Here is a 26069-nt window from a genome sequence, read left to right on the forward strand (position 1 = left end):
CTCCGTGAGCTCAGGGGCCTGGGCACCCGGTCACCGCCTGAGCGAGACGATGGGCGGGAGGAACCGACCGGGGGAGAGTGAGCGAAAGGACCGGCGGGCGCAGGCAGCAGGGGCGCAGGCGGGGAGTTCTGGGATGGACCTAGGGGAGGCGCCCCAACACTGACACTGCCCTGCCTGTTTCCTCATCTGTTAAACGGGGAGAATGGGGTTATACACCCACAGAGCAGGCGGCTGGAGGCACGGGAGCGCTCCCTGCTTCTGGCCCGGGGGCCGCGGCCGGTGCCGGTCCAGCCCCGCGCGCGCCGGGGCGCCGGGAACCAGCGGGGACGACTGGCGGGCGGGCGGGGCGGCGCTGACCACGCCCCGGGCCGGAGGGGCGGCGCTCGGGCCGGCAGGGCTCGGGGCAGCCTTGGCCGCCGCGGGAGCCGGAGGTACGGGGGCCGCGCGGAGGGTGCGCGGCCGGGGGTCCGGACGCCGGCCGGGGTGCGCCCGGCCCAGGTGGGGAGGGACGGGAGGGACGGGAGGGCTCGGCCGCTGCCCGGCCACCTGCTCGGGGACCTGTGAGTGCGCACCGATGGGCGCGGCGGCCCCTCTGCCGCTGCCGCCTCCACCCACTGCGCCCCGAAGTTGAGCGCGGCGCGCGGCTGCACCGGGAGCCCCAGCCCTTCTGCGGAGCGCGCCCCGCCCGAGCCCTCGGGTAGCGCCACACGGCCGGGGGCCGCGGGGGGAGAGGGTCCGGGGGCCGCGGGGGGAGAGGGTCCGGGGGCCGCGGGGGGGAGAGGGTCCGGGGGCCGCGGGGGGAGAGGGTCCGGGGGCCGCGGGGGGAGAGGGTCCGGGGGCCGCGGGGGGGGGGAGAGGGTCCGGGGGCCGCGGGGGGAGAGGGGCCGGGGGCCGCGGGGGGAGAGGGGCCGGGGGCCGCGGGGGGAGAGGGTCCGGGGGCCGCGGGGGGAGAGGGTCCGGGGGCCGCGGGGGGGAGAGGGTCCGGGGGCCGCGGGGGGAGAGGGTCCGGGGGCCGCGGGGGGAGAGGGTCCGGGGGCCGCGGGGGGAGAGGGACGGGGGCCGCGGGGGGAGAGGGACGGGGGCCGCGGGGGGAGAGGGGCCGGGGGCCGCGGGGGGAGAGGGACGAGGGGGGCGGGGAGAGAGGGACCGGGGAGTGACGGGCCGGGGGCGAGGGGCCGGGGTCCCAGCGCGGGCCCCGCCCGCCCAGCGCGCCGACCTGGGTGAGCCGCGCCGCGGCGTCTGGGGCGCAGGAGGTCGCGGGAGGCCTGGCCCCGCGGTGCTCGCCCCCAGGTCCCCTAAGTGCGGCGGGGGGTGGGGGTGGGGGGCCGCCGGCCCGAGGCTGCTGGGGCGGGAGATGCTTCGGCTTCGGGCGCACGGAGCCGGGACGGCAGGGCTCTCCAGGTGGGGGGCCGGCCGGGGTAGGAGCTGGGAAGTCGGGAAGTCAGGCCTCCGCGCTGCCTCTCGGACCCGGATCCTCGGGGACCCTTCCTTCCTGCGGCTCCTCTCCCTCGAAGCCTCCAGAGGGACCTGGGAGCTGGGATGTGCGCGGCGAGGTCCGGTCTCGGTCTGGGAGTCCCCCCCTCTTCACTGGCTGGGCAGTGCCCTGGCCTCAGTTTCCCCATCTGATCCCTGGGGTGGCAGTTCCCACCGCCTTGCCAGACTCCGCTGAGCCTCTGGCTCCGAGAGGGTTAAAAGCCACCTCCCTGCCGCTCTCGGGACACTCATCTCCCCCAGATACTGATCAATCGGTCCTCTGTGCAGGCCCGCAGAGTCACCAAAGACACTTATCCTCACTCACTAAACGCCCTGGAGCACCTGGTGGGACCCCACCCAACCGACCCAACCGGGCCTGGCCTTCCTGTTCTCTCCTCCGGGTGCCCCAGGGCTTCCCTTTAGTCACCTCCCAAAGAAGGGGGACCACCCTGCCCCGGCCACGAAGCAGGGCCCGGGCTGGCCGGGACTGCACCCCCCTGCTCACCCCGGCACTCCGGTTCCCACTGCGGAGATCCCCCAAGAGGGAGCCCCGATCAGGCCCCAACACAAAGGGAAAGAAAGGGGGAGTCCAGCTGGAACCCTCTCTGTGGTTCTTTTCCTCTCGGGCCTGGGCGCCTGTCCCTGCCTGTCTGCGGGACATCTCAGGGTCAGAGGACAAACTCCCAAATGAAACTTCTTTCTTTTTTTAAAAAATATATTTTTATGGGTTTCAGAGAAGAAGGGAGAGGGAGAGACAGAAACATCCATGATGAGAGAGAACCACTGATGGGCCGCCTCCTGCACGCCCCCCACTGGGGATCGAGCCCCCAACCCGGACCTTTGCTCTTGACCAGAATCAAACCCAGGACCCTTCATTCCACGGTCCGGCGACGCTCTATCCACTGAGCCAAACCAGCCAGGGCCCAGATGAAACTTCTTAAAAGCGTGTTTTGTTTCCTCGTACCCATCGAAGCCTGCTAGCTACCTGGGTGAGCGGGGTTGTGCGGAAGTGTGTGTGAGGGACCCGACCCCACTGTGGCAGGGTCTGGACCCCACTGTGGCAGTGTCTGGAGAGTCTCATGTTACTGGCAACATCAGGAAGTGGTGACCCACAACCAGCACATCAGCCCTGCCCAGCAGCTCAGCTCCAGACACCCAGGCCTCAGAGGAGGTAAGCCACCACCACCCACCCCCCCCAAGGTCTGTGTTGGGACCAGGATGGGGTGAGAGGAGGTGGCTGTCTGGGACTGAGAGAAGGGGCAGACGAGAAAGGAAAGCATGGCTCTAGCCCCGTGGTCCGCAAACTGCTGCTCGAGAGCCACACACTGGCTCTTTGGCCCCTTGAGTGTGGCTCTTCCTGAGCCTTAGGAGTCCCCTAATTAAGGTAATAACAATGTACGTACCTATATAGTTTAAGTTTAAAAAATTTGGCTCGCAAAAGAAATTTCAGTCGTTGTGCTGTTGATATTTGGCTCTGTTGGCTAATGAGTTTGCCGACCACTGCCCTAGCCAGTTGGCTCAGTGGATAGAGTGTTGACCTGCAGACTGGAAGGTCCCGGGTTCGATTCCGGTCAAGGGCACATGCCCAGGGTTGCGAGCTCGATCCCCAGTAGGGGGCGTGCAGGAGGCAGCCGATCCATGATTCTCTCTCAGCATTGATGTTTCTCTCTCTCTCTCCCCCTCTCCCTTCCTTTCTGAAATCAATAAAAATATATTTTTTTTAAAAAAAAGGAAGCTTGAGCCCTGGCCGGTTTGACTCAGTGGCTAGAGTGTCGGCCTGCGGACTCAAGGGTCCCAGGTTTGATTCCGGTCAAGGGCATGTACCTTGGCTGCGGGCACATCCCTAGTGGGGAGTGTGCAGGAGGCAGCTGATCGATGTTTCTCTCTCGTCGATGTTTCTGACTCTCTCTATCCCTCTCCCTTCCTCTCTGTAAGAAATAAATAAAATATATTAAAAAAATTAAAAATTAAAAAGGAAGCTTGAAATGTGGAAACAGCTCTTCCCCTCCCGCCCCCCCCCCCCACCAGCGGCTGCCCCTCGGGGTTCTGTCTCCTGCGGGTGGGGTGGAGGGCTATGCTTGCGACCTGTCCACCCAGCTCTGCCCCCTGTGCTCTCTGGAATGCACTGCCGGCGCCCAGCCCAGCCCATCGGAGGTGCTGCCAAATGTGCTTGAAGGAATGAAGTAACAGAAGTAGGAGGGCAACCTCCATAGTTGCGTCACTTGGAGATAGTGGATGATGATTGTTACGATTTGCCCCTTGTGCCAGGCATATTGGAATATCTTGGCTCTATAAATGTTTCAAACTCCTCCCCGCTCTCAACATTGTTTTTTATGTTTTCAACACTTACATATTGTTACGTTATGTCCAGTTAATGGGTCTCAGGACACGTGGAGTGTTTATATGTGGTGCTTGCCCTGAATGCATGCGTAAATGCATATGCCGCTGGCTGTCCCGGCGTTCCGTCTGTCCGTCCGTCCGTCCGCCCGTCCCGGGCATAGGAGCCTCCAGGAGGGCCGCCCCTAGAGCAGCTGGCTCTCTGGCGGGACCGCGGTGTGCGTCCCGTTACTTCCTAGGAACGGAATCCCTGCGTCGAGGCTATGCAGGACCGCGGTCTCTGGGTGTTTGCGAGTCCCTTGTTTGGGCTCATCCGTGAGCTCCTTGTCTCTTGTCTCTCTGGCCGACAGCTTCTCCCAGGTTCTGGTTCGGCGCTGATCTGTGCTGCTGCCCGTGTGTTTAAAGAACATGTTTTCTTGCTTGTTCTGCTCGATCTGTGTGTGCGCTTTGTGATAAAGGAGACATTTATGAGCTGGTGGGAAAGAGCCAGAAGAGGGGTCGGCGGAGAAGCAGGGCGGGTACACCGACCTACCGAGGTCCCAGGGGATGCGGGGAGGGGGAGGGGCTGGCCCTGGTCCGGAGGGACCTGAGCCGGGGAGGCAGGGGCTGGAAGCGTCAAGAGAGGGGGTTCTGGGCCTGAGTCCCAGTTCCCTGTGCGTTTGCTGGCCCGCTCCCCTCGGGCCCTCCCTGCTCCCCTGGGAAGAGCAGGAGTTATCACCCCTTTGACAGACTTCCGGGGGGGGAGGGGAGCGCCGTGTTCAGGGCCAGTCAGGTGGTGCCTGGCAGGGCTGGGTGCCCTTGAGAACCCTTCCTCTGGCCCCGGTGCCTCGTGGCTGTCAGGACGAGCACCGGCCTTCCTCTGTCCGCAACTGGGTGAGCCTGTCCCTTCCTCTCCTTCTGCCTTTGTCTTCTTTCTGGACAGACCCCCGTGGGTCCAGGGGCTTCCAGCAGAAGCCGAGTGGACCCCAGGCCTAGCACAGCCCCCGTCCTTTCCAGGCGGGCGCCCACACACCCTCTCGGTGCCCACTCTCGCCCACCGGGAGCTCCGGAAGCCACACAGCCTCTGCATGTCACACCTGGGCGACGTCTGAGCTGGCGAACACAGAGCCCATGGACAGGCTCCCATGGTGGGAACTGGCTGGATTAGAAACAGCAGGAGCCACTGGCCTGGATGTAGACACAGCGGGGAGAGGCCCCCCACCTCTGGGTGTCTCCTGGCTTCATTTGCTCCCTCCCACGGTCTCCAAGGCAACCCCTTGAGCTGAGGGCAGGCTTCCACCAACTGAGCCCCCAGCTCAGCGCCGGGCACTTCGCTACCTGATCTCATTTCACCCTCTCAGCCACCCTGAGCTGTCATTCCCATTCTATAGATGAGAAAGCTGAGGCTTGGAGTCAAGCGCCTGTTAACGTAAAAACCCATTGAAACCTGTAAAGAATTTTTGTGAGTTTATTTGAGCCAAACCGTTGACATATGCCGGGAAGCAGAACCTCAAGGAATCGAGATAGTGCTCCGGAGAATGGCAGGGTTACAATCCGTATTTAAACATGAAATTCATTGGTGACAGATTTAAGGAGGTGGGATTAAGTGAAGTGGGGAAACCTCTGTGATAGGATAAAAAGTAAAATGATGGACACATACTTAGGTGGGTGCAGGAACAATTAACATGATGATGAAGGAGTCTGTGGTATCTGTCCTGGGACGCAGCACACCTGGTTGTGCCCCAGGGGCCCCAGAAAAAGGGAAGTCACAAGTTACCCAGACATCCCAGGGACATGTTATCATAGATGCAAAAAGACAGATAGGCTCAGTTACGGTAAAGGTTGACCTTATCAGTGAAGATATCGGCTTAGGACGTAACTGCCCACCATAACTGCTTTTTAGTTAAGGTTTAATTTCAGACCATCCTGTGTGGTTACTTTAGGTCTGCAAAACTGCCATGCAGGCCTCTCCTGAGCTTGTCAGGTCAGCATGTGGCCCCTTTCTTTCACACGCCCTTCTTGGTCACAGCGAGACTTGGGCCTCCGGCCCCAGGGCGGTCCCAGGTGAACTGGGCTGGGTCACAGGCAGACTCCTCTTACCTGCAAAGCGGGTTCGAATCCCAGTGGTGCCTCGGTTTCCTCGGGACAGTTGGGACAATTAAGCACGTTTTTGCATGAAAACCACGTTGACCAGTGGCGGTGCCATAAGCCCTTAGGAACACAGTGTTGTTGGATCACGTAGCTCCTCACCTGCCGGGAGATTCCATGTGTGTTAACTTGGCCACCTGCCTCCTCCCGGAGTGAGAGGATGGGCACCCGAGACTGGAGAGAACGTGGATGTTTTGTTGTTCTTGTTAATCCCAACCTGATACGTTTCCACTGATTTTGAGAGAGCGGAAGGGAGAGCCAGAGAGAAACATCGATGGGAGAGAAACACATGGATTGGTTGCCTCCTGCACCAGCCCCAACCAGGGCCCGGGCCGGGAAGGAGCCTGCAACTGAGGTACGTGCCCTTGACCGGAATGGAACCCGGGACCTTTCAGTCCATAGGCCGACGCTCTATCCACTGAGCCAAACCGGCCAGGGCGCCAGCATCTTGTTAAATGAAACATAAACAAGGTGTAGAAGGCACGTGTACCTGGTCGCCTTTTGTGGGTCACCTGTGTGGGCTCTGGGTGAGCGCGGCTCCGTGTCAGGCATCGAGAAAGAGCCAGAGAGACTACAACAAAGGCCACAGGAAGACGGGCTGTCACATGCCCTCCCTCCAGTCTCCGTGGCTCCAAGTGCCTTCAAGATAAAGAGCGAAGCAGGAGGTGTCACGCAGGGCGGTGCCTGGACCCCCCACCCCACACTCGCACGCACCTCTCTCTTAAGACCGGGCACAGGCAGCCCCACCGGCTGTGCTAAAAGTTGGGGTGTTCACGTTGTGCAAATACAGACAAGACTTGAAGGTCTGAAGACAGAGCGAAAGCCGCCCATTATCCTCACAGCCAGGAGGAAAACCATCATCGCATTTTAGTGGCTTCTTGGCAAATGGCAGCTCTTCTTACCTATTATGGTTGGGAGGCAGCTGGGTGGAGGGAGGGACGCGGAGAAGGGGACACTGCTCGTTGCAGACGCGGAGAATTCCTAGAAGCTGGTGGCTCTGAGCCGGGAGCAGAGCTGGTTTTCCTTTCACGGTTTTGCCGTCATTGTCAGAGGCGCTGAGAGTGTCAGGACGGTTTTCCTTTACCCCCCCTCGCTCGGGCATGGGGTGCCCGCCGTGTGCCAGGCCCTCCCCGGTTCAGCGTCATTTAGTCTTTGGCTGGGCGGGCAGCATCGGGCTCAGCGGCCGCTTTCCTCTGCTGCCAGTTCACTCCAAGGCCAGGTTCACCCTGGTCATTCCCTCAGGACCCACCCAGCGGCTTCGAGGGTCTGCCCCTGGTCTAGGCTGTGGGTGAGGCTCAGGGTTTAGGGGTCGTGCTGCTCACTCACCCACTCATTTTAAAAATATATATATTTTTATTGATCTCAGAGAGGAAGGGAAGGGAGAGAAAGATAGAAACATCAGTGATGAGAGAGAATCATCGATGGGCTGCCTCCTGCACACCCCCCTACTGGGGATCGAGCCTGCAACCCAGGCATGTGCCCAGTCCAGGCATGTGCTGCAATCCAGGTGGCTTCCTGGAGGTGGCTGCTCTGCTCACACAGGTCAGGAGAGACTCCTGGAGAAGGAGGGTCTAAGACTTGGGAGCAGACAACCCTGCCTCTCACAGATTAGCTACGCGGCCTTGAGACGGTGCCCTTCCTCGGCACCTTTGTCTTCTCATTTGGAAAATGGGGCTGCAGTGCTAGCGGGGTGGGGGGCCGGGGCGCCTGCTTTGTTCTTGGCCGATGGCAAGCACTTCCTCTGGACTGTGGTTTGATGGTCCTGGGGGGGGGGGGGGGCGGGGGAGAGGTATTTTGGGAAGAGGGAGGAGCTTATTGCAAAAACCTGGAATTCCCAGAGCCTGGTGGTTTGAGCAGCAAAGCAGAGGTCAGCGTGGCTGGTCAGGAAGCTGTGGGCTGGCGGAGAGGGAGAGGTGTGGGGAGGTGTCTGTGTGATGAGAGGTCCTTCCCCTCCCCCCCTCCCTGCGCCTCGCTCTCCTGGTTTATCACAGTGGCCTCGTGACTGCTTTCTTGTTGCCACATGTCCTCTGTGGTCGAGTCTCAAATGGCAGCCAGGCAGGAAAGATCTCTAAGATCTAAATCACACTATAGCCTTTCCGCCGCAGGGTCTCCCAGCGGCACCTCCTCCCAATCAGAGAGGCAAGTCCTTCCAGTGGCCCCAGGGCCCCCAAGGCCGGCTGCCCTGTTCTCTCTCTGCCCTCCTCTCCTGGTATCGCCCTTCCCTGCCTTGCTCACCCTGATGGTCCATCAACACCTGGGCACATGGCCCCAGGGCCTTTGCACTGACCGTTTCCCTCCCTGGACACTTCCCCCCAGGCACCCCCAAGGTTTGCACAAATGTCAGCTTCTCAGAGAGACTATCCCTAACCGTTCTGTATAAAGCCCCCCTCACCCCCGCCCACAGTCCTCCCAGCCCAGTTTCCCTGCTGCCTTTTTCTCTGTAGCATGTCTCACCACCGGAGATATTTCTTCACTTGTTCTTATTCTCCCACTACAATGTCAGCTCCGTGAACGAAGCCAATGACCCTGTCCGATTTGTTCACTGCTGTGTGTATTTCCATTTGTTCACTTGGTGAGGGGCCTGGCACATAGTAGGTGGTCAAGCATTTGCTGCGTGAATGATCGAGGTGCTGGGAGTGATGCCAAGGGCTTGAGCAATCTCTTTCCAAGATGATGTGTTGTGGGTTTTTTTGTTTGTTTGTTTTTTGATTTTGTTTTATTGCTTAAAGTATTACAAAGAGTATTACATATGTCTCCCTTTTTTCCCCCCTTGACCGTCCCCCGGCCTCCCCTACCCCCCAGTGTCTTGTGTCCATTGGTTATGCTTATATGCATGCATACAAGTCCTTTGGTTGATCTCTTGCCCCGCCCCACCCGCCCAAGATGATGTTTTATATCAGGTCGAGCAAGGATGCTCGTATCCGTGCGTGACCGTCCCCCTGGCCTCGTCATCTGTCTGTGCTGTTCGCCTGGCCCCCGGGGCAGGTGGCCCTGAGGTACCCTGTCCAAAGATGCCAGTGGTGACGGGCTCTGGCGGGATGGACAGAGCCGGGGCCGGAGACCAGATCCGGAAAGTCTTCCTAGAGGAGTCCGTAGGCACTGTCCTTTCCAAGCTCTTCATGTCACCGAGGAAGAACTTGAGGCTCAGAATTGGGGGGGAGGGGTCAGACTCCGAGGTCGCAGAGCAAGTGTGGACAGACAGAAGCCAGGCCCCTCGCTCAGCTTGCAAGACCCAGTGAGCAAGACTGTTCACAGTAAGCACAGCCTCCTTTGCAAAGGAGGCGGCCACGTGGACACACTCACTTCCCATTTATAGAGCAGTCAGCACCGAAACAAGAAATTGTTTTTTTAAATTAAAAAAATTAAAAAAAAAAAAAAAAGCCTGGCCAGTGTGGCTCAGGGGTTGAGCATCTACCTATGAACCAGGAGATCACTGGTTTGATTCTGGTCAGGGCACGCGCCCAGGTTACAGGCTCAATCCCCAGTAGGGGGCGTGCAGGAGGCCGCCGACCAGTGGTTCTCATTATTAATGTTTCTATCTCCCTCTCCCTTCCTCTCTGAAAACAATTTAAAAAATATATATATAATGAGCCCCCCCTATTGGCAGTGCTGTGCATGTGTTTGGGGTGGGAGGTGGGGTGGCCCTCTCTTTCGCTGCCCATTGCTTTTTGCTTTAATACTTACAGGAAAACAGGAGAAGGTGAGGCAGCCTGGGAACTTGCTCCCCAGGGGAGTGCACTGGGGACTCCTGGTTCAGGCCAGAATGTCCAGGTGCCTCTGCCGTGGCGTTTCATTGGCCAAACACGATTTTATCTGATCTGGAGTTCTCCCTGCTAGAGCGCCTCTGTGATCTGGGCACAGCAAGTGACCGGTCCGGGAAGCCCGGCCCCACTGGCCACCCTGGCACGCCAGGAGGTCCCTGTGTGCGTGTGTGCGTGTGTGTGTGTGTGTGTGTTTGCACATGCCCAGAGCAAGCAGTGGGAGTCCGGGCTCACCGTGACCTACTGCCCCCTGAAGCTCAGGGAGGGTGATGTCCTGCTGACCCCGAGAAGCCCACCCCAGGCAGCGGACCGGCAGTCCAGCCTCCGGGGAAGAGCTGGAGTGAGCAGGGGAGGGGATGGCCTCGGGGGAGGGCGGAGGGTCTGAGACCTGGTGGGCAGACCTGGGTGCTGTCTGGCCTCCTGTCACTGCCTGTGCAGCCTGGGAAGGCGGGAAGGTCACCTTTCTCTCTTGGGGCCGGTGAGTCCGCAGGTGCTTTCATAGGAAGAGTCCAAGGTCAGACCGTGAGGCAGGACAAGCCAGTGACACAGCTGTGACCCAGGTTCCCAAAGGCCTCCCCCAGGTCAGTGGCCACAGTGGATCCTGGCTTTGGGGGCAGTTTCGGGGTCATGTCCTTATTCATTTAGAAAATATGTATGTGAGCTCTAGGTCTGGCTCAGTGGATCGAGCATCGGCCCATGAACTGAAGGGTCCCGGGTTCGATTCTGGTCAAGGGCACGAACCTCACTGGCAGGCTCAATCCCCGGCCCTGGTCAGGGCATGAGCAGGAGGCAACCCATCGATGTGTCTCTCTCACATTGATGTTTCTCTCTCCCTCCCTCTCCCTCTCCCTCCCACTTTCTCTAAAAATCAATAGGAAAACATCCTCAGGTGAGAATGGACAAAATGAGTGTGTGTGCATGTGCGTGTGCGTGTGCGTGTGCTGGGTCTGTGCCGGCCACGTGGGACAGAGAGCAGCCTTGGGCCCTGCCGGCTGACACTGTGTCCCGGGCGATCAGTGTGTCCCAGTGTGTTTAGTCAGTCCCCTCAGGAAAGACCTGGAGGTAGTTTCTAATCGTTGGCAATTGCAAACAAATCTGTGACCTGTACAAACATCACTCCTCTGTCAGCTCAGGTCACGGAGCAGGATTGCGTGATGAAGGGCGACTGCGGGTGACTTTGATCGGCGGGGTTCCCGCGCCCTCGCCGCCGGAGCGGTGCCGGTGCCGAGCTGCCCACCAGCCGGGTGTGGGGCCCGGCTCCCTCCCTGCGGGGAGAACATCCCAAGGTTCTGCTGGCCTTCTGCCCAGCCCGCAGGTGAGCGATGCTGCCTGCGTGTCCGTGTGCCCGTCTCCTGCTCACAGAAAGATCCTCGGTCCTGCTTGCAGGTGTGAGGGTCATGTTTTGCGTGGGGGGGGGGGGGGTTTACTTCCGTGCTGGTATCTTGGGGGGCAGGACGAGGAGAAGTTTGTTTTTTCAAGGAGTCAAGTTTATTCATGTTTTCTTTCATGGCTCCTGGATTTCATACATAATTCAGAAATCTTTGCCAACTCTAAGGTTATAAAGGAATTCACCCGTCTTTTGTTCTGAAGTTCTATGGGTTTTATTGGGATTTTATCCTGGGGCGTGTTCTGAGGTATGAACTTGGCTTGTGCTTTTTTGTGGGGGGGAATATGAGTGGAGGTTTTAATTTTTTTTTTTAATCTTCATTGCCGAAAGTACTACATATGTCCCCCTTTTTTCCCCACGGACCCCCTCTAGCCCCCCCCGCCCCAGGCCTTCACCCCCCGATGTCTGGGCCCGTGGGTTATGTTTATACACACACAAGGTCTTTGGTTGACTACCTTCCACCCACCCTCCCCCGCCTTCCCTCCGCGGAACTCACCTGGTTCTTGTTCCCTCTAGAACAGGCATAACACACTCAAAGGCTAACACGGGCCAAATAAACGAGGTTTAAGTGTATGTGGGCCACACACGCACACAAAACCTTCACTTTTCATAGAAACATAGGTTTATTTCGATAGAGACATGCTGAATACAAAGGGCTGAAATAAGTGAGTCATCATTACCATAAAATAATAGAACGTTTTAATACAAATTAACATTTTTTCTTGAACATGAGCTTACCAGACACTGAAGAGCTGCACAAATGAATACGCGTCACGCCAATAAACCTATTTTTCTTGTTCTCTGAAAGCGAAGTGTTTCCTGTGGCGCACACCAAGGTCAGTCCAAGACTAATGACGTGGCCGTCGGCTGCTAAAATATCCGCTGCTGGTATTAGTGGAGAGAAATGGTGCGCCTGCGCGTAAGGCGTGTAAGGGAAATGAAGCGACACGATTAATCAGTCATTAGCGAATGTTGTAGTTCGTTATTAATAATTATATACAACAGGATACTGTAAAAATTAAGTTATGAAATTTTTATTAAAACGTTTCTTACATACCGCTATATTGGCTGGGCTGGCCGCGAGTTTGACGTGCTTGCTCTAGAACAGTGGGTGGTAGGGACTATCCCAGCCGTGGGCAAACTATGGCCCGCAGGCCGGATCCGGCCCGTTTGAAATGAATAAAACTAAAAAAAAAAAGACCGTACCCTTTTATGTAATGATGTTTACTTTGAATTTATATTAGTTCACACAAACACTCCATCCATGCTTTTGTTCCGGCCCTCCGGTCCAGTTTAAGAACCCCTTGTGGCCCTCGAGTCAGAAAGTTTGCCCACCCCCCGCTCTAGAAGCTACTCCAGTTGCCAACGTCTGCATGGAAAGCTCCGTCTGCCGTACTGATGGGAGACGCTGCCTGGCTGGCCGGGCTAGTGCCGCGTGACGGCTGTGATTTCTTTGGTTCCACCGCCCATTTGGCGGTTCGGATGACGCCGTTGTGTGAATCACTGAAGCTGTACCGGACGGTTCTCAATCTAGGAGGCCGGTCCTTCCTCGCTTGTGCCTCCTTCTCAGACTTTTCCTGCACGTTCTCGCTTGCTCACTTTTCTGCATGAACTCTCGATCGCGTACAGTTTATACGGCGGCTTAGAGAAACGCGGCATCGTTCTGACGCTGAGTCACCCACCCCAGAACCGTGGTTTGCCTTTCCACTCGTGCGAGTTTATTTTGTGCCTTTCGGGGACTTTCCATGTTTGCTCGCAGATTTTGAACATCTTTTGTGAAGTTGAACCCTGAGTACTGTAGTGATGGTTGTCATCAGTGGGGTCTTCTCTTTCATTACAACTTCTGTTTCTGCTTGTTTATATTTGTGTGTGTGTGTGTGTGTGTGTGTGTGTGTGTGTGTTACCACGTTTCCGCATTCTTTTTTTTTTTAATGTATTTTTATTGATTTCAGAGAAGAAGGGAAGGAGAGAAGCATCAATGATGAGAGAGAATCATTGATTGGCTGCCTCCTGTGTGCTCCCTACTAGGGATCGAGCCCCCAACCCCGGCATGTGCCCTTGACCGGAATCAAACCCGGGACCCTTCATTCCGCAGGCTGACGCTCTATCCACTGAGCCAAACAGCCAGGGCAGTTTTGATATTTTATTATTTTAACATGCTGCTGAATTTTATTCAATGTGCTTTATTTAGGATTATTACAGTAATATAAGTGATATTGGGCAATAGGGTACCTTATGAAATCTTTTTCGGGTTTTCATATCTGTTATACTTCAAACGTTTTTTTGAAGTTTCCTCTCGTATTTTGCTGCGGAACACTGTAAAAAAAAAACATTGGGTTTCTGTCCTTTAAGAGTTTGCTAGAAATTTTCTCTAAAAATATCTTGCTTTGGTGCTTTTGTTTTTTTAATATGTTTTTATTGATTTTAGAGAGGGAAAGACGGGGTGGAGGGAGAAAGAGAGAGAGAGAGAGAGAAAGATAGATGGATACAGCTGCCTCCTGCACGCCCCCTACTGAGGATTGAGACTGCAACCCGGGCATGTGCCCTGACCAGGAATAGAACCAGTGGCCTCTAGGTGCATGGAAGGGTGCCCAACCAACTTAGCCACACCAGTCAGGGCTGGTGCTTTTGGTTTTAATGCTCTTTTATGATTCTATTTCTTATGTTCAAGTTGGTCTGTCTGGATGATCTATCTCTTCCAGGAACAGTCCTCATTTATTATATTTGTCTAGAAATTATTTTTTTTTTCAGGTTTTAATTTTTATTTGCAAAGTACTATTCTGATTACAGTGTTTTCCTCTCCCTCTTTGGCTGCTTTCCCAAGTGGCTTTCCTCCTCATCTCTTGTTTTTTTAATTAGGTTTAATGGTGGTTTATATATTTTATTGAACTTTGTCCCAAAGAGCCAGCTTTTTCCCATATTTCTTAGGAGGCTTATCTGTTTTTCAAATTTGTTTCTGCTTTAATCGTCACTAATTCTTCCCTCATTCTTTCTGTTCATTTTATGATTCTTTTTCTAATATTTTTATCTGTTCTGTTGTAATTATTGCCTGTATTGGGAACCATAAACACTTACCTGACTGCTGCAGCTGTGTCCCGTAGAATAAGAGCCATGATGTTTTGATTGTCATTATTTTACGGAAATCCTGCAAATTCAGTTTGTATTTCCCTTTTGATTTAAGAATTGTTCAAGAGAGGTTGTTGTTTTCCCCCCAGTTTCTGGACTTTTAAATTAATTTCCAGTCATTTATGACCTTGTGGTCATAAAATAATCTGTCTTTTTTGTACTTTTGGATGTTCTTGAGTTTTTCGGTTTTCATGAATGTCCTATCGGTTCCTAAAAAGTGCATTATCTATTATTAGCATAGAGAGTTTGATATGTGGTTGTACTTGACTGATTGTTTTATTGAGGCCTTTTGAACTCGTATTTATGTTTGATCTACTTTCCGTTCCTTGGGCTGAGAGGCGAATTGAAATCTCTTAGGAGCGTGTTTTGTCTGTCTGTCCTAGAACCCCGCCACATCTTCTTGAACATGGCTGCCGTGTTGTTTGGTGCCTTGTCAGTTGTACCAATGGCCCTTCTTCGGCTCCCTTGGTGATGTTTGGCTTGAATTCTCATTGTCTGGCATTAAGATTACGGCCGTAGATGTTTTAAAAAATGTTTTAAAATTGATTTTGAGAAAGAGGAAGAAAGAGAGACGCATCAAGTGTTGTTGCTCCACTTACTTGTGCATTCCTGGCTTGATGCTTGTTTGTGCCCTGACCTGGGATCGAACCCACAACCTTGGGGTATTGGGACGACGCGCTAACCAAACGAGCCGCCCAGCCAGGGCCACTCTGTTTTTGTTTGTATTTGTCTTCATGCCTTTGCTCATTCTTTTCCTTTTAACCATTCTAAAGCGCTTGGTTTGGTGGTTGTCTCTTGAATGCAGGATCAAGTTGGGTTTTGCTTGGGATCTTAACTAAAAAAACTTTCTTAAAGATCAGTGAGTTACTTATTGATATGGCAGATGTCTTCGGTCTTCTTCCTGGCATCTTGTGCGCGCGCGCGTGTGTGTGTGTGTGTGTGTGTGTGTGTGTGTGTGTGTGTGTGTACATACATATGTCTTCGTGCACGTGAGAAGGTTGTATTCTTCTTTCCAGTGCGGTCTGTTTTCTTCACTTTAAAAAACACTACAGCCCTTCTGATATTCAGGAAAGCTTGTTTATTGGTTCTAGTGGTTACAATTACATTTATGTGTATATAATATTCCTAGTTTTTTCTTTCGACACTATCTATTGCTTCTCTTCTGTGAGCAATACTGTTTTTTAAATATGTTTTCATTGACTTTTAGAGAGAAAGGAAGGGAGATGGGAGACAGATAGGAACATCAATGGTGAGAGAGAATCATTGACCGACTGCCTCCTGCACGCCCCCCACTGGGGACGGGGCCCACATGCCAGCATGTGCCCCGACCGGAAATCACACCGTGACCTCCTGGTTCATAGGTCGATGCTCAGCCACTGAGCCACACCCACTGGTCATAGTGTCCCATTTCACCTCATGAAATCAGACTTCCGCGTGTCAGGAAAGCTTTCCTGCGTTACAGTTTTAAATATTTCTTCTGTTCAGTTGAGTTTTCTTCCTTATGCCGGGCCGGCGTGGCCCAGTGCTTGAGCATTGACCTATGAACCGGGAGATCAGGGTTTGATTCCCAGTCGGGGCACATGCCCAGGTTGTGGTCTTGATCCCCAGTGTGGGGTGTGCAGGAGGCAGCCGATCAATGGTTCTCTCTCATCACTGATGTTTCTTTTTTTTTTTTTTAATTGATTTTTGACGGAAAGGAAAGGAGAGGGATAGAGAGTCAGAAACATCGATGAGAGAGAAACATCGATCAGCTGCCTCCTGCACACCCGCTACTGGGGATGTGCCCGCAACCCAGGTACATGCCCTTGACCGGAATCCAACCTGGGACCTTTCAGTCCGCAGGCCGATGCTATCCACTGAGCCACACCGGTCAGGGCAACATCATTGATGTTTCTACCTCCCTCTCCCTCTCCCTCTCCCTCTCCCTCTCCCTTCCTCTCTGAAATCAATAAAAATATTTTTTAAAGAGTTTTCTTCTCTGGAAACTCCAGTTACGCCATCGTGGCCTCTCCGATCTGTTTTTCTTATCGAATTCTTTGATCTCCGTGACTATTTCCGCTCGGTTTTCGTTCAGTTTTCCTACGTTAATCTCTACGGTTTCTTGCTCTACTTCGCACGGAGTGCGCTCTCCCTTGTATTTCTTGCAGTTTGGTCTTCACTTCTGAAATGCACTTGTCCTTTCCTCCCGGTTCCTTCCTGAGACCTGTCAGTTCTCACCGTCGTCCTCATGCCTCACGTGGCCTCTCCATTTCTTCTCCAGTTCTTGTAGTTCTGCCCTTTGGTCTTCCTTCAAGGTTTTTTTTAAATTCCTGTTGTGATTATGGGTTAGATTTTTATTTGTCATGTGCCAATATGGCGTCTCTGCATGGATGCTGCATTTATTCCTTAACAATTTTTTCTTCTGTATTTGAATTGCTTGAATTTCCCTGGAGCAGCTGTCAACAGGAAGTCTTGGTGGAAACTGGGAGAGAGGTTTCTCTGCTGAAAGGCTCTTCCTCTGTTTTTATGGGAATGAATTGTTCCTTTAAAAGGTGGCCCTTTTGCCGAAACCGGTTTGGCTCAGTGGATAGAGCGTCGGCCTGTGGACTGAAAGGTCCCGGGTTCGATTCCGGTCAAGGGCATGTACCTGGGTTGCGGGCATATCCCCAGTAGGAGATGTGCAGGAGGCAGCTGATCGATGTTTCTCTCTCATCGATGTTTCTAACTCTCTATCTCTCTCCCTTCCTCTCTGTGAAAAATCAATAAAATAAAATAAAAGGTGGCCCTTTAAAAAAAAATAAAAAAAATAAAAGATGGGCCTCTGGATCCACTCCCCTTTGGCCCCTCAGAGCCCCACGGTTCAGGGGGCAGGCTGCCCTGGCCGGTGTAGCTCAGTGGGTAGAGCATTGGCCCCAGGACTGAAGGGCCCCAGGTTTGGTTTCCGTCGAGGGCACATACCTTGGTTGTGGGCTCAGTCCCTGGCCCTGGTTCCGGTGCGTGTGGGAGGCAACCGGTCGATCTGTCTCTCTCGCGTTGAGGCTTCTGTCTCTCTCTCCCTCTCCCTTCCTCTCTGAAATCAATAAAAATATATGGTACTGAACCCAGTGAACGCCACTGTCCCCCCTGCCCCCGTGATCCTGGCCGCAGCCGTGCCGGGCACTCCTGCCGGTGGGGGGTGAGGCGTTTGTCTCCCTGGCAGGGCCAGCCAGCACCTTCCTGGGGGGCACTTGTCCCCTGGGGGCAACTGCCCTTGGCTGGAGGGAGGCCCACCCAGTTCAGGCCCCCATCCTGGGAACAGCCGTGTCCAGTGGGTCAGGGTGGGAAACCGACACCTGAAGCCGTGCGGGCGCCAGGGCTCCCGTGGGACCGGCTCTTCTCCGGCAGGTCCTGTGTGTCCCCCCACCCCACACCCCCGCCCCCCCAGGCCCTGCAGGTGGCTCTCCCACAGGGACAGGCCTGTGACTGGGCCCTGGCAGGAGCTCTGGCAATGTGACCGAGAGTGAGGGGCACAGAGGGAGCGCTCTGCAGAGGGGACCCTTGAAGCCGAGACCCCCCCTCCCCCCCCAGACGTCCACGCACAGCGGGTGAGACCGCAAACCTCAGACCCCGGGTCAGACCCGGGCTCCGCTCACGCCTCCTTGTGGGCCTCTGGCGTGACCTGGGAACGCCGCTCCCCGTCCTCGGCTGTGATTGAGAACAAAGCTTCCTTCTTCTTTTTCTTTTTAAAAATATATCTTTATTGGTTTCAGAGAGGAAGGGAGAGGGAGAGGGAGAGAGAAACATGTGCCCTGATGGGAATCGAGCCCTGACCTCCTGGCTCACAGGTCGGTGCCCAACCGCTGAGCCACGCCAGCCAGGCCCCCGCTTCCTTCGTCACAGGCGGCCCGGAGGCGCCGGAGGGCACAGAGGGGCACAGGGGGCGGCCCGTGGCCTCCTGTCCTGTCCTAACCCCGGCACCCGGATGCCACCTGTTGGGGGGAGGGGTCTTTGCAGCTGGTGCCTTAAAGATGAGGACTGAGCCGGGTCGCCCAGGTGGGCCATGCGCCCAGCGACAGAGACAGGAGGGAGACGGGGGACGCGGCGAGGCCGCCTGGGGACAGGCGGAGGCGGGAGGGACCAGGCTATGAGCTCAGGAGCCGAGGGCCCCCAGACACCGCAAGTGGCGGGCACCGCTCTCCCCGCCCCCGCGAGGTGAGAGACAGCAGGGCCTGCCCACACCTTGACCTCAGGCGTGGGCCCTGCGATGAGAAAACAGGCGCCTGAGCTGAGCCCCAGACTCCACCCAGGAAGCTGTCCCCGGAGCCGACCAGGGTCTGTCCCTGCGCTGGCACGGTTTTCTGGTTGAGAGGTCCGAGCTGTCTGCCTCCTGCCGCCTCTCGGAAGCCCCCGAGGGTGCGGGTCAGGAGGTGCGGCCTCCGCTGCTGGGGGCCTTGGCTGAGCCCCTTCCCTTCCCTTCCCTTCCCCGGGCTCCGTCCCCATCTGAGCATCGGGATCCCTGGCGTTCAGCGCCCAGCCTGGCAGCGCGCGGGTTCGTGTTGGCCCGGGTCTGACCCTCCCTTCTGCGTGGGGCCTGGTCAGCCAGCGCTGCCGGGACACGGAGCCCAGGGAGGGCCGGAGGGGGCGCGCCCACTGCGGGGCCGAGCTGGGTGTGGGCCGTGCCAGGTGCCAGGTGCCAGGTGCCAGGTAGGGAGCCTTTCCCAGCCACTTACACCTGGACGCTGATGCCGATGCCCCCGAGGTGGGAGGCCAGGGGGGTGTGGCCAGGCCGTCTCCACCAGCCGTCCCTTCTCACTCCCACTTCCTGCCGAGAAAGATGGGGTGGGGTGACGATGACGACGGGAGCCACAGGGGTGCCCCACAGCGAACTGCTAACTGCAATACCTCCCTGGGCGGGGCTGAAGGGGAGGTGGGAGGCGGGAGGCAGGAGGGGGCGGGATGTGCCAGGCTGTTTGATGAGGGCCAGGACTTGGGCCTCAGCTGCCAGGCCCATCCAGGGGGCCAGGAGCGTGCTTGGGGCCTGAGGTCACACGGGGATTGGGCTGCGGCCAACTTGGCCCATGAGCGGTTTCTATTCCTGGGCCCCGGGCTCCGGCACCAAATACGGTGCTGCCTGCCTCTGGCACCCTCGGCTACGGCAGGCCTGGCTCCAGGGGCACAGCCCGCCTCCCCTAAAAGCCCGGTACTTGCCGCACCCTGTGGCAGAACCCCACCCCCCAGGGCCCCGGGCCCCCAAGCAGCCAGGGCCTCGCTCCATCCCTCTGTCTGTGCGCCCACTCCTCGGTATGGCTCCCGCTGGGTTAAGAGACCTCGGGACCAGACGAGCCTCTCCCTGCGGGGGAAACCGGGGCGGGAGCACGCGGCTCTTGGTTTATATCAGGGCTCTGCCGTTCAGGAGCCGGTGGGGGGATCCCAGGCAGCTCACCCGACCCCTGACCCCTGGTCTCCTCACTCACATGCTCACTGGTTCATTTGCTCACTCACTGATTGGCTAACTCGGTGACTGACTCACTGGTTAATCCACTCACTGATCACCCATTGATCCACTCACTCACTGATTGCTCCGTCCACTCACTCCTCACGTACACACAGTATTCACTGACCCCATGGGGTTATGTTCCAAATAAATAGCTAACACAAGCAAGTGCAGAAATGCACACTGTGTTCGCATAAGTCCCGGGAGAACAGACTGCACCAGGAGGCCACGAAGTGATGGGGGGGTTGGAATTTTAGGAAAGGTGCCTTCTGAGTGAGGGTGAGAGGGTGGTGAGGGAACGAGCTATGGCAACCGCGTTCCAAGCAAGAGGAACAGCCGCTGCAAAGGCCCTGAGACGGCAGCAGGCGGGGGAGGGGTTGAGAAAGAGCAAGGAGGCCTGGTGTGGCTGGGGCAGAGCAGATGATGGGGAGAGAAGTGGGGGATGCGGTCAGGGGCCGGGGGGCACGCGGGACCCGGTGGACCGCCCACGTCTCAGGGCCTGAGCCGAGGAGTGACCGGCCACCACGTGCTCTCAGTGTCCCTCTGGCTGCCGAGTGAGTGCGTCGGCGCGTGAGCAAGTGGAGGAGACGGTCATTTTCCTGTGTGACGGTGCACGGGGCTCAGGGGAGGGGAGGTGTGCAGGCCCGATGGCACTTGGGGCGGTCCCTCCGGCCAACTCCCTTCTCGTCCAGTGTCACCTCCCTCTGGCTGCATTTCCGCCATCATCTAGTTTATTATCCTCGGCTCCTTTCCAATGCTCTCCCTCAGGCTGAGCTGCCCCTCCAGGGCAGGGCTGCGCCAACCGGCCCCTTCCCCCTGGGGGCTGAGCGAGGGCGAGGTCAGTGAGCATAGCAGCCCAGGCCCCGGAGAGCCCGCGGCCGCCTCCCTCACTCTCTCTCGTCTTTTGCAGATGGATTTGCCGGCACAGAGAGCGGGTGGAAGGGCCGCGTTCGTCTTGGCAGAGGAGGCTGACTGCTGAGCCAGGGCGTGTCTACAGGAGGCTGCCAGCTGCCCGGATCCCCGCCTCGCCGCCATGGGCCGCCCAGGCTGGTCAGTTCCAGCTCTTGATGTTGTCTCGGTTCCCTGCCCTGGGCCCTGGGGGAGGGCCGGCCCACTGCTCACATCCTAGGCGCCTGGCACCGCTCTCTGGCCACAAGACCCAACTGTCCTGGGAGGGGTTGTCTCCAGCCCCCTGGGGTCCCCAGACTGTGTCTGGCCCCTCCACCCCTTTCAGGCCAAGTTTCCAAGCCTCTATAGTAGAAATGATGCAACTGCCCCCTGAGGTTGCTGAGAGCCAGAGGGGAGTGGCTTTGTTTCTGAGCAAATGGTGGCGGGTTCTGCTAACGGTGAGCAGAGTCCATCCCGGTGAGCAGAGTCCAGGCCCGTGAGCTCGGTCTCCCCCAGCGCCATGCACGGCTGTGCGTTGGCTGCGCTGACTCACTCCCAGGCAGGATGGTGCAGTGGTGAGAGCAGCCTCTGGAGCCAGGTGGCCAGGGTTCACACCCACGTCCTGCCACTTGCCGGCTGTGGGATTCTGTGTGAGTTATCAGACTTCTCTGTGCCTCGTTTTCCTCACCGGTAAAGTGGGGGTGATGCTTGCCAGCCGATAGGGTAGTGTTAGGATTTAACGAGCGAATATCTGCTAAATGCTGAGAGAGTCGCCTGGCATGTGCATGGTAGATAGGCAATATTTACTGAAAACTAGTAGCCCTGCGCACGAATCCGTGTGCCAGTAGCTTGCCAGTAGCTCACTGCCGCCCTCCAGTAGCTCTCTGCCTACTGCCCTGCCCTCCTGTAGCTCCCCCCGCCACCCCCATAGCTTGCTGCCCTGCCCGCTCCTGTAGCTCTCCCCGCCCGCTTGTAGCTCGCTGCCCCACCCTCCTGCTGATCCATGATCCAGTCGTCATGCGGTCGGTCGGTACGCTTCATGGCGTGATGACCATTTGCATATCACATCTTTATTATGTAGGATGTGAGTGAATGAATGAATGAATGCATGCATCCACCCCATCAGTGGGTGCTAGTGTTCCTGTCCTGCAGGTGGGAAGGTTGAGGCTCAGACAGCTGAGTGACTTGCCCCAGGTCTCGCCGGCTGCTTCAGACAGACTTGGGGTCACCTGCTTCCCCGGCATTCACAGTCCCACCCTTGGGGATGAAGTCCAAACCTATCCCGTTCCTCCCAGCCACCTGCAGGGCACCCAGGAATGTGCTGGCAGCCGGCCCAGTGGGCACTACCCAGAGAGGGAGGGCACAAGGGCAGCGGTGCCAGCAAACTCCCCTGGCCCTTCCTCTCCAGACCTGTGTCCGGGGAAAGCACCGCCCAGGGCCGGGCTGGGGAAGCCAGGGGCCCAGGAGACCCCCGCGTGTCTGAGCCGGGGCCTCGGACCTGGCGAGCATCCCCACGTGCCTACAGTTCACCCGTCCTGCCCGTGAGCAAGCGTGCATGCCAGCGCCGGGCCTGCCAGGCCCAGGCTCCCGCCGCAAGTCCCCGAGGCTACTCGACAGCCTGCCCTCTTGGAGCAGCTCCAGGCCTGCTTTGCGGAGCTGAGGGGCCGGGCAGGGCCAGGCAGAGAGGCCTGTGGCAAAGGCATGACTTCTGACAGCTCCTGCGCCTGCCGGACCCCGCCCTGGCCACTGATGGCCACAGGTTGTAGGTGGCACTGGCCCGGTGCTCGGGGAGCTCACTGGTGTGTCACAGAGCGTGAAAGGGACCGGCCCTCAGTCCACGGCCCACCGCGCCCAGGTGAGGAGGGAGAGGGGCAGTGAGCAGCTGGCAGGCCGGTGGGCTCCGGAAGCCGGCGCTGGCCTCGGCGCTGGCCGCTGTGTGTAGAAAGCGTATTCTCAGGTCAGGGGTGCCAGCAGCCCGCCCGAACGTGGTGTCATCTCTTGCAGACCAGCCAGTTCCTGCTGGAGGCTCCTGGCGGCACCGGGGAGACCATGCCCAGGCCCCCGGACTGCCTGCTGGGGCTGCTCCGGGGCACCCCGAGCCAGCGGGGCTGCACCCTCTTCCTCATCAGCTTCAACTTCATGTGCTTGGTCTCCGTCATGATCTACTGGCACATCGCGGGGGAGCCCGGGGGCCCCGCACAGCTCTCCAACCTGCCGGTCGACATCCCCTGCCCCCGCCGGGAGCCCCCCCGGCGGCCCTCCGGCACCCCACCTCCGGGCGACATCTTCTTCCTGGAGACCTCCGACCGGACCAACCCCAACTTCCTGTTCATGTGCTCAGTGGAGTCGGCCGCCCGGGCGCACCCCGAGCGGCAGGTGACGGTGCTGATGAAGGGGCTGCGCGGCCGCAACGGCTCCCTCCCGCGCCACCTGGGCCTGTCGCTGCTGCGCTGCTTCCCCAACGTGCGGGTGCTGCCGCTGGACCTGCGGGCGCTGTTCCGGGGCACGCCGCTGGCCGCCTGGCACGCGGCCAGGCAGGGGCGCTGGGAGCCCTACCCGCTGCCCGTGCTGTCCGACGCCGCCCGGCTGGCGCTCATGTGGAAGTTCGGGGGCATCTACCTGGACACGGACTTCATCGTCCTCAAGAACCTGGGGAACCTGACCAACACGCTGGGCACCCAGTCCCGCTACGTCCTCAACGGCGCCTTCCTGGCCTTCGAGCGCCGCCATGAGTTCGTGGCGCTGTGCATGCGGGACTTCGTGGCCCACTACAACGGCTGGATCTGGGGCCACCAGGGCCCGCAGCTCCTCACGCGGGTCTTCAAGAAGTGGTGCTCCATCCGCAGCCTGGGCGAGAGCCACGCCTGCCGCGGCGTGCGCGCCCTGCCCTGCGAGGCCTTCTACCCCATCCCCTGGCAGGACTGGAAGAAGTACTTCGAGGAGATCAGCCCCGAGGAGCTGCCCCGGCTGCTCAACGCCACCTACGCCGTCCACGTGTGGAACAAGAAGAGCCAGGGCACGCGCCTCGAGGCCACGTCCCGGGCGCTGCTGGCCCAGCTGCACGCCCGCTACTGCCCCACGACGCACGAGGCCATGAAGATGTACTTGTGAGGGGCCTGCCGGGCTGGAGAAGGGCCCCAGCCTCCCTTTCTGGGGGGAGGGGGCGAGATGAGGGGTGAAGGGTTGCCGCAAGCCCCGAGGTGTGCTCCCTCCAAGCCAGCGTGGGGCTGGTGGGACACCCCTCGGCCGGAGAGCTGTCTCAGGGTCCAGGCGACAAGTGGTGGGGAAGGGCCCCGGCCAGAATCAGCTGGAGAGAGCGGGGCGGGGGTGAGGGGCACCCCAGGCCTGTTGGATCACCCGTGGGCGCTGTGAACATCACAGCATCTCCCTCCAGGCATCCCGGGGAAGACAGGCCGAGGTGCGGTGAGGGGAGCAGCCTGAGAGGAGTCCAGGGAAAGGGGGAGGACGGCGGCCTGAGGGGAAGGAGAGGCGGCCGTGTGGGAGAGCGGTGTGCAAACCCAGCCTGGCGGCCGGAACCTGAGCCCGAGCCCAAGCCGGGCGGCGCTTTGCCCCTTCCTGGTTTTGTGTTTTTGTTTTCAGAGAGGCCGAGGCTGGCAGGGGCCCGGGGAGCATGTGGGGGGAGGCCCTGCCTGCCGCCCATCCTGTATTCTTTCCACAGATGTTGCAAGGGGACAGCTGCCCACTCCAGGGGCACAGGGGGTGGGGTATTTTTGGCTCGGGCACAGCATTTTAAAGGAAACACTCCCACCCTGCTGGTCATAAACACAGGCAAACAATAAATATAACAAAAGTGATGGCCCACAGCTAGTGCTCGCTGGAACTGCCCTTCGGCTCGGTCCTGCAGATGCGGAAGCGGGGCGGTCAGGCGGGAGGAGACTTCCCCGAGGTCACGCAACCTGCCTGGATCCGAGGCCGCGCCGGAGGGAGATCTGCTCTGGAAGGGCGGAAGGGCGAGGCCGCAGCTGGTGGGATTTGAGGAAGCTGCTGGGAGCTGGGCGGCCCAGCACAGGCCCCCGGCGGGAGGGGGCAGTTGCTGCCAGGAACTGGGGGGCTCTGCGCGCTGCTCTTTGCCAGCGGAGCGGGGAGTGTTTCGAGGCCTCTGGGTTCTGCCTGCAGACTCTTGGGCAGGGGGTAAGCTCTCTGGCTCCGGGAGCAGGTGATGTTTTTGATGCAAACAGTGGATTCCATGTCAGTTATTTCCCCAACCACATTTCACCTATCTTAATTTTCTTTAGAATAAGCAGGCTTTACTTTAATAATACAAATCACACACACACACACACACACACACACACACACACACACTTAACAAGTGAGATGACCTCGTAGGGCCAAGCATCGTTCCGTTAGCCGTTTGGTCGTCATGTAGGGAGTGACTACCTCCTGGGCCCCGCATTCAAGGCTCTCCATGATCCGGCCCCGCCTCCCTCTTGAGCTTTGCCCTCCATCCGGACTAAACTGTATATTCTGGGGTTTTTTTTAACTGGACGTTCTTGACTCCCTTCCCCACCTCACGTCCACATGTGGATACTCTCTGTGCCTTCGCTGCTGCCTGCAGTGCCCTTCTCAACCATCTTCATCTTCACCCATGAGACTGATTGATGTCCCCTCTGGGAGGCCTTCCCCGATTGCCCCTCCTCCAGCCCCACAGCCCCTGGCACCCTCCATGACCTTTGGGTTCTTGGTCCATTCCTCTAAACTTTTTTTTTTTTTAATGTTTTTATTGATTTCACAGAGAGGAAGGGAGAGGGAGAGAGAAACAGAAACATCAACGATGAGAATCATTAATCCGCTGCCTCCTGCACGCCCCCCACTGGGGATTGAGCCCACAACCTGTGCCCTGACTGGGAATCAAGCCGTGACCTCCTGGTTCATGGGCTGATGCTCAACCACTGAGCCACACCGGCTGGGCCATCCACATCTTGAAGGGCAGAGCCGTGTCAAGGCCCCCTCAGGGCCGCTCCTGGGGTGGGACTCGGCTCCCCGTGGGGGACACCCATGTTGCTTTGCCAGGGCCTCCAGAAGTTCCTCTCGGTCCAGGCAGCAGCTCTGGACCCCCCTTCCCTGGGGACAGCAGGAAGAGAGCCGTGGGCCCTCAGCTCCCCGACACTAACCCAGAGGGCGGGCCGGGCCGGGCCGGGCCAGGAGCAGCCGCAGCCGGCTCTGCAGGACGCAAGCCCCTGCATGTTTCCAGGCCTTCGCAGGGGACCTGTTCCGGAGACGCGGGCCAGGAGGCAGCCTGGGCCCAGCCTCCTCCCGTCATGCCAGGCGGCCAAGCGGGGAGAACTCAGGAGAACTCAGATGTTCCTGGCGTCTGGTCTCTGTGGGCATGGCCTACCGCAGAGGTTTGGGGTTGACTTTCCATCCATCCATCCATCCGTCCGGACAGTGGGGGGCGGGGCGGGGCGGGGCGGGGCGGGAGGGGCTGTGCCTAGCTGAGCCAGCCTGTTAATGCAGCAGCTGAACACCTTGCCCAGCTGCCAGGAATAACAGCAGC

At 58.0% G+C, this 26069-nt stretch overlaps 1 protein-coding gene across 1 annotated transcript; it reads left to right on the plus strand.

Annotated features, from left to right (window-relative positions):
* Positions 1 to 531: 531 nt before the first annotated feature.
* On the plus strand, positions 532 to 24371 carry A4GALT (alpha 1,4-galactosyltransferase (P blood group)). The gene is made up of 3 exons (XM_059680803.1): positions 532 to 560; positions 20574 to 20713; positions 22556 to 24371. Exon 3 carries the CDS (start codon positions 22601 to 22603, stop codon positions 23660 to 23662), a length of 1062 nt encoding a protein of 353 aa, XP_059536786.1. The 5' UTR covers positions 532 to 560; positions 20574 to 20713; positions 22556 to 22600; the 3' UTR covers positions 23663 to 24371.
* Positions 24372 to 26069: the final 1698 nt, after the last annotated feature.

This window comes from Myotis daubentonii, chromosome 2 (assembly GCF_963259705.1).
Source record: "Myotis daubentonii chromosome 2, mMyoDau2.1, whole genome shotgun sequence".
NCBI lineage: Eukaryota > Metazoa > Chordata > Mammalia > Chiroptera > Vespertilionidae > Myotis > Myotis daubentonii.

Excerpts from the sequence above, each read along its gene's own strand:
- A4GALT (XM_059680803.1), top strand. The coding sequence starts at position 22,601 with ATGCCCAGGCCCCCGGACTGCCTGCTGGGGCTGCTCCGGGGCACCCCG.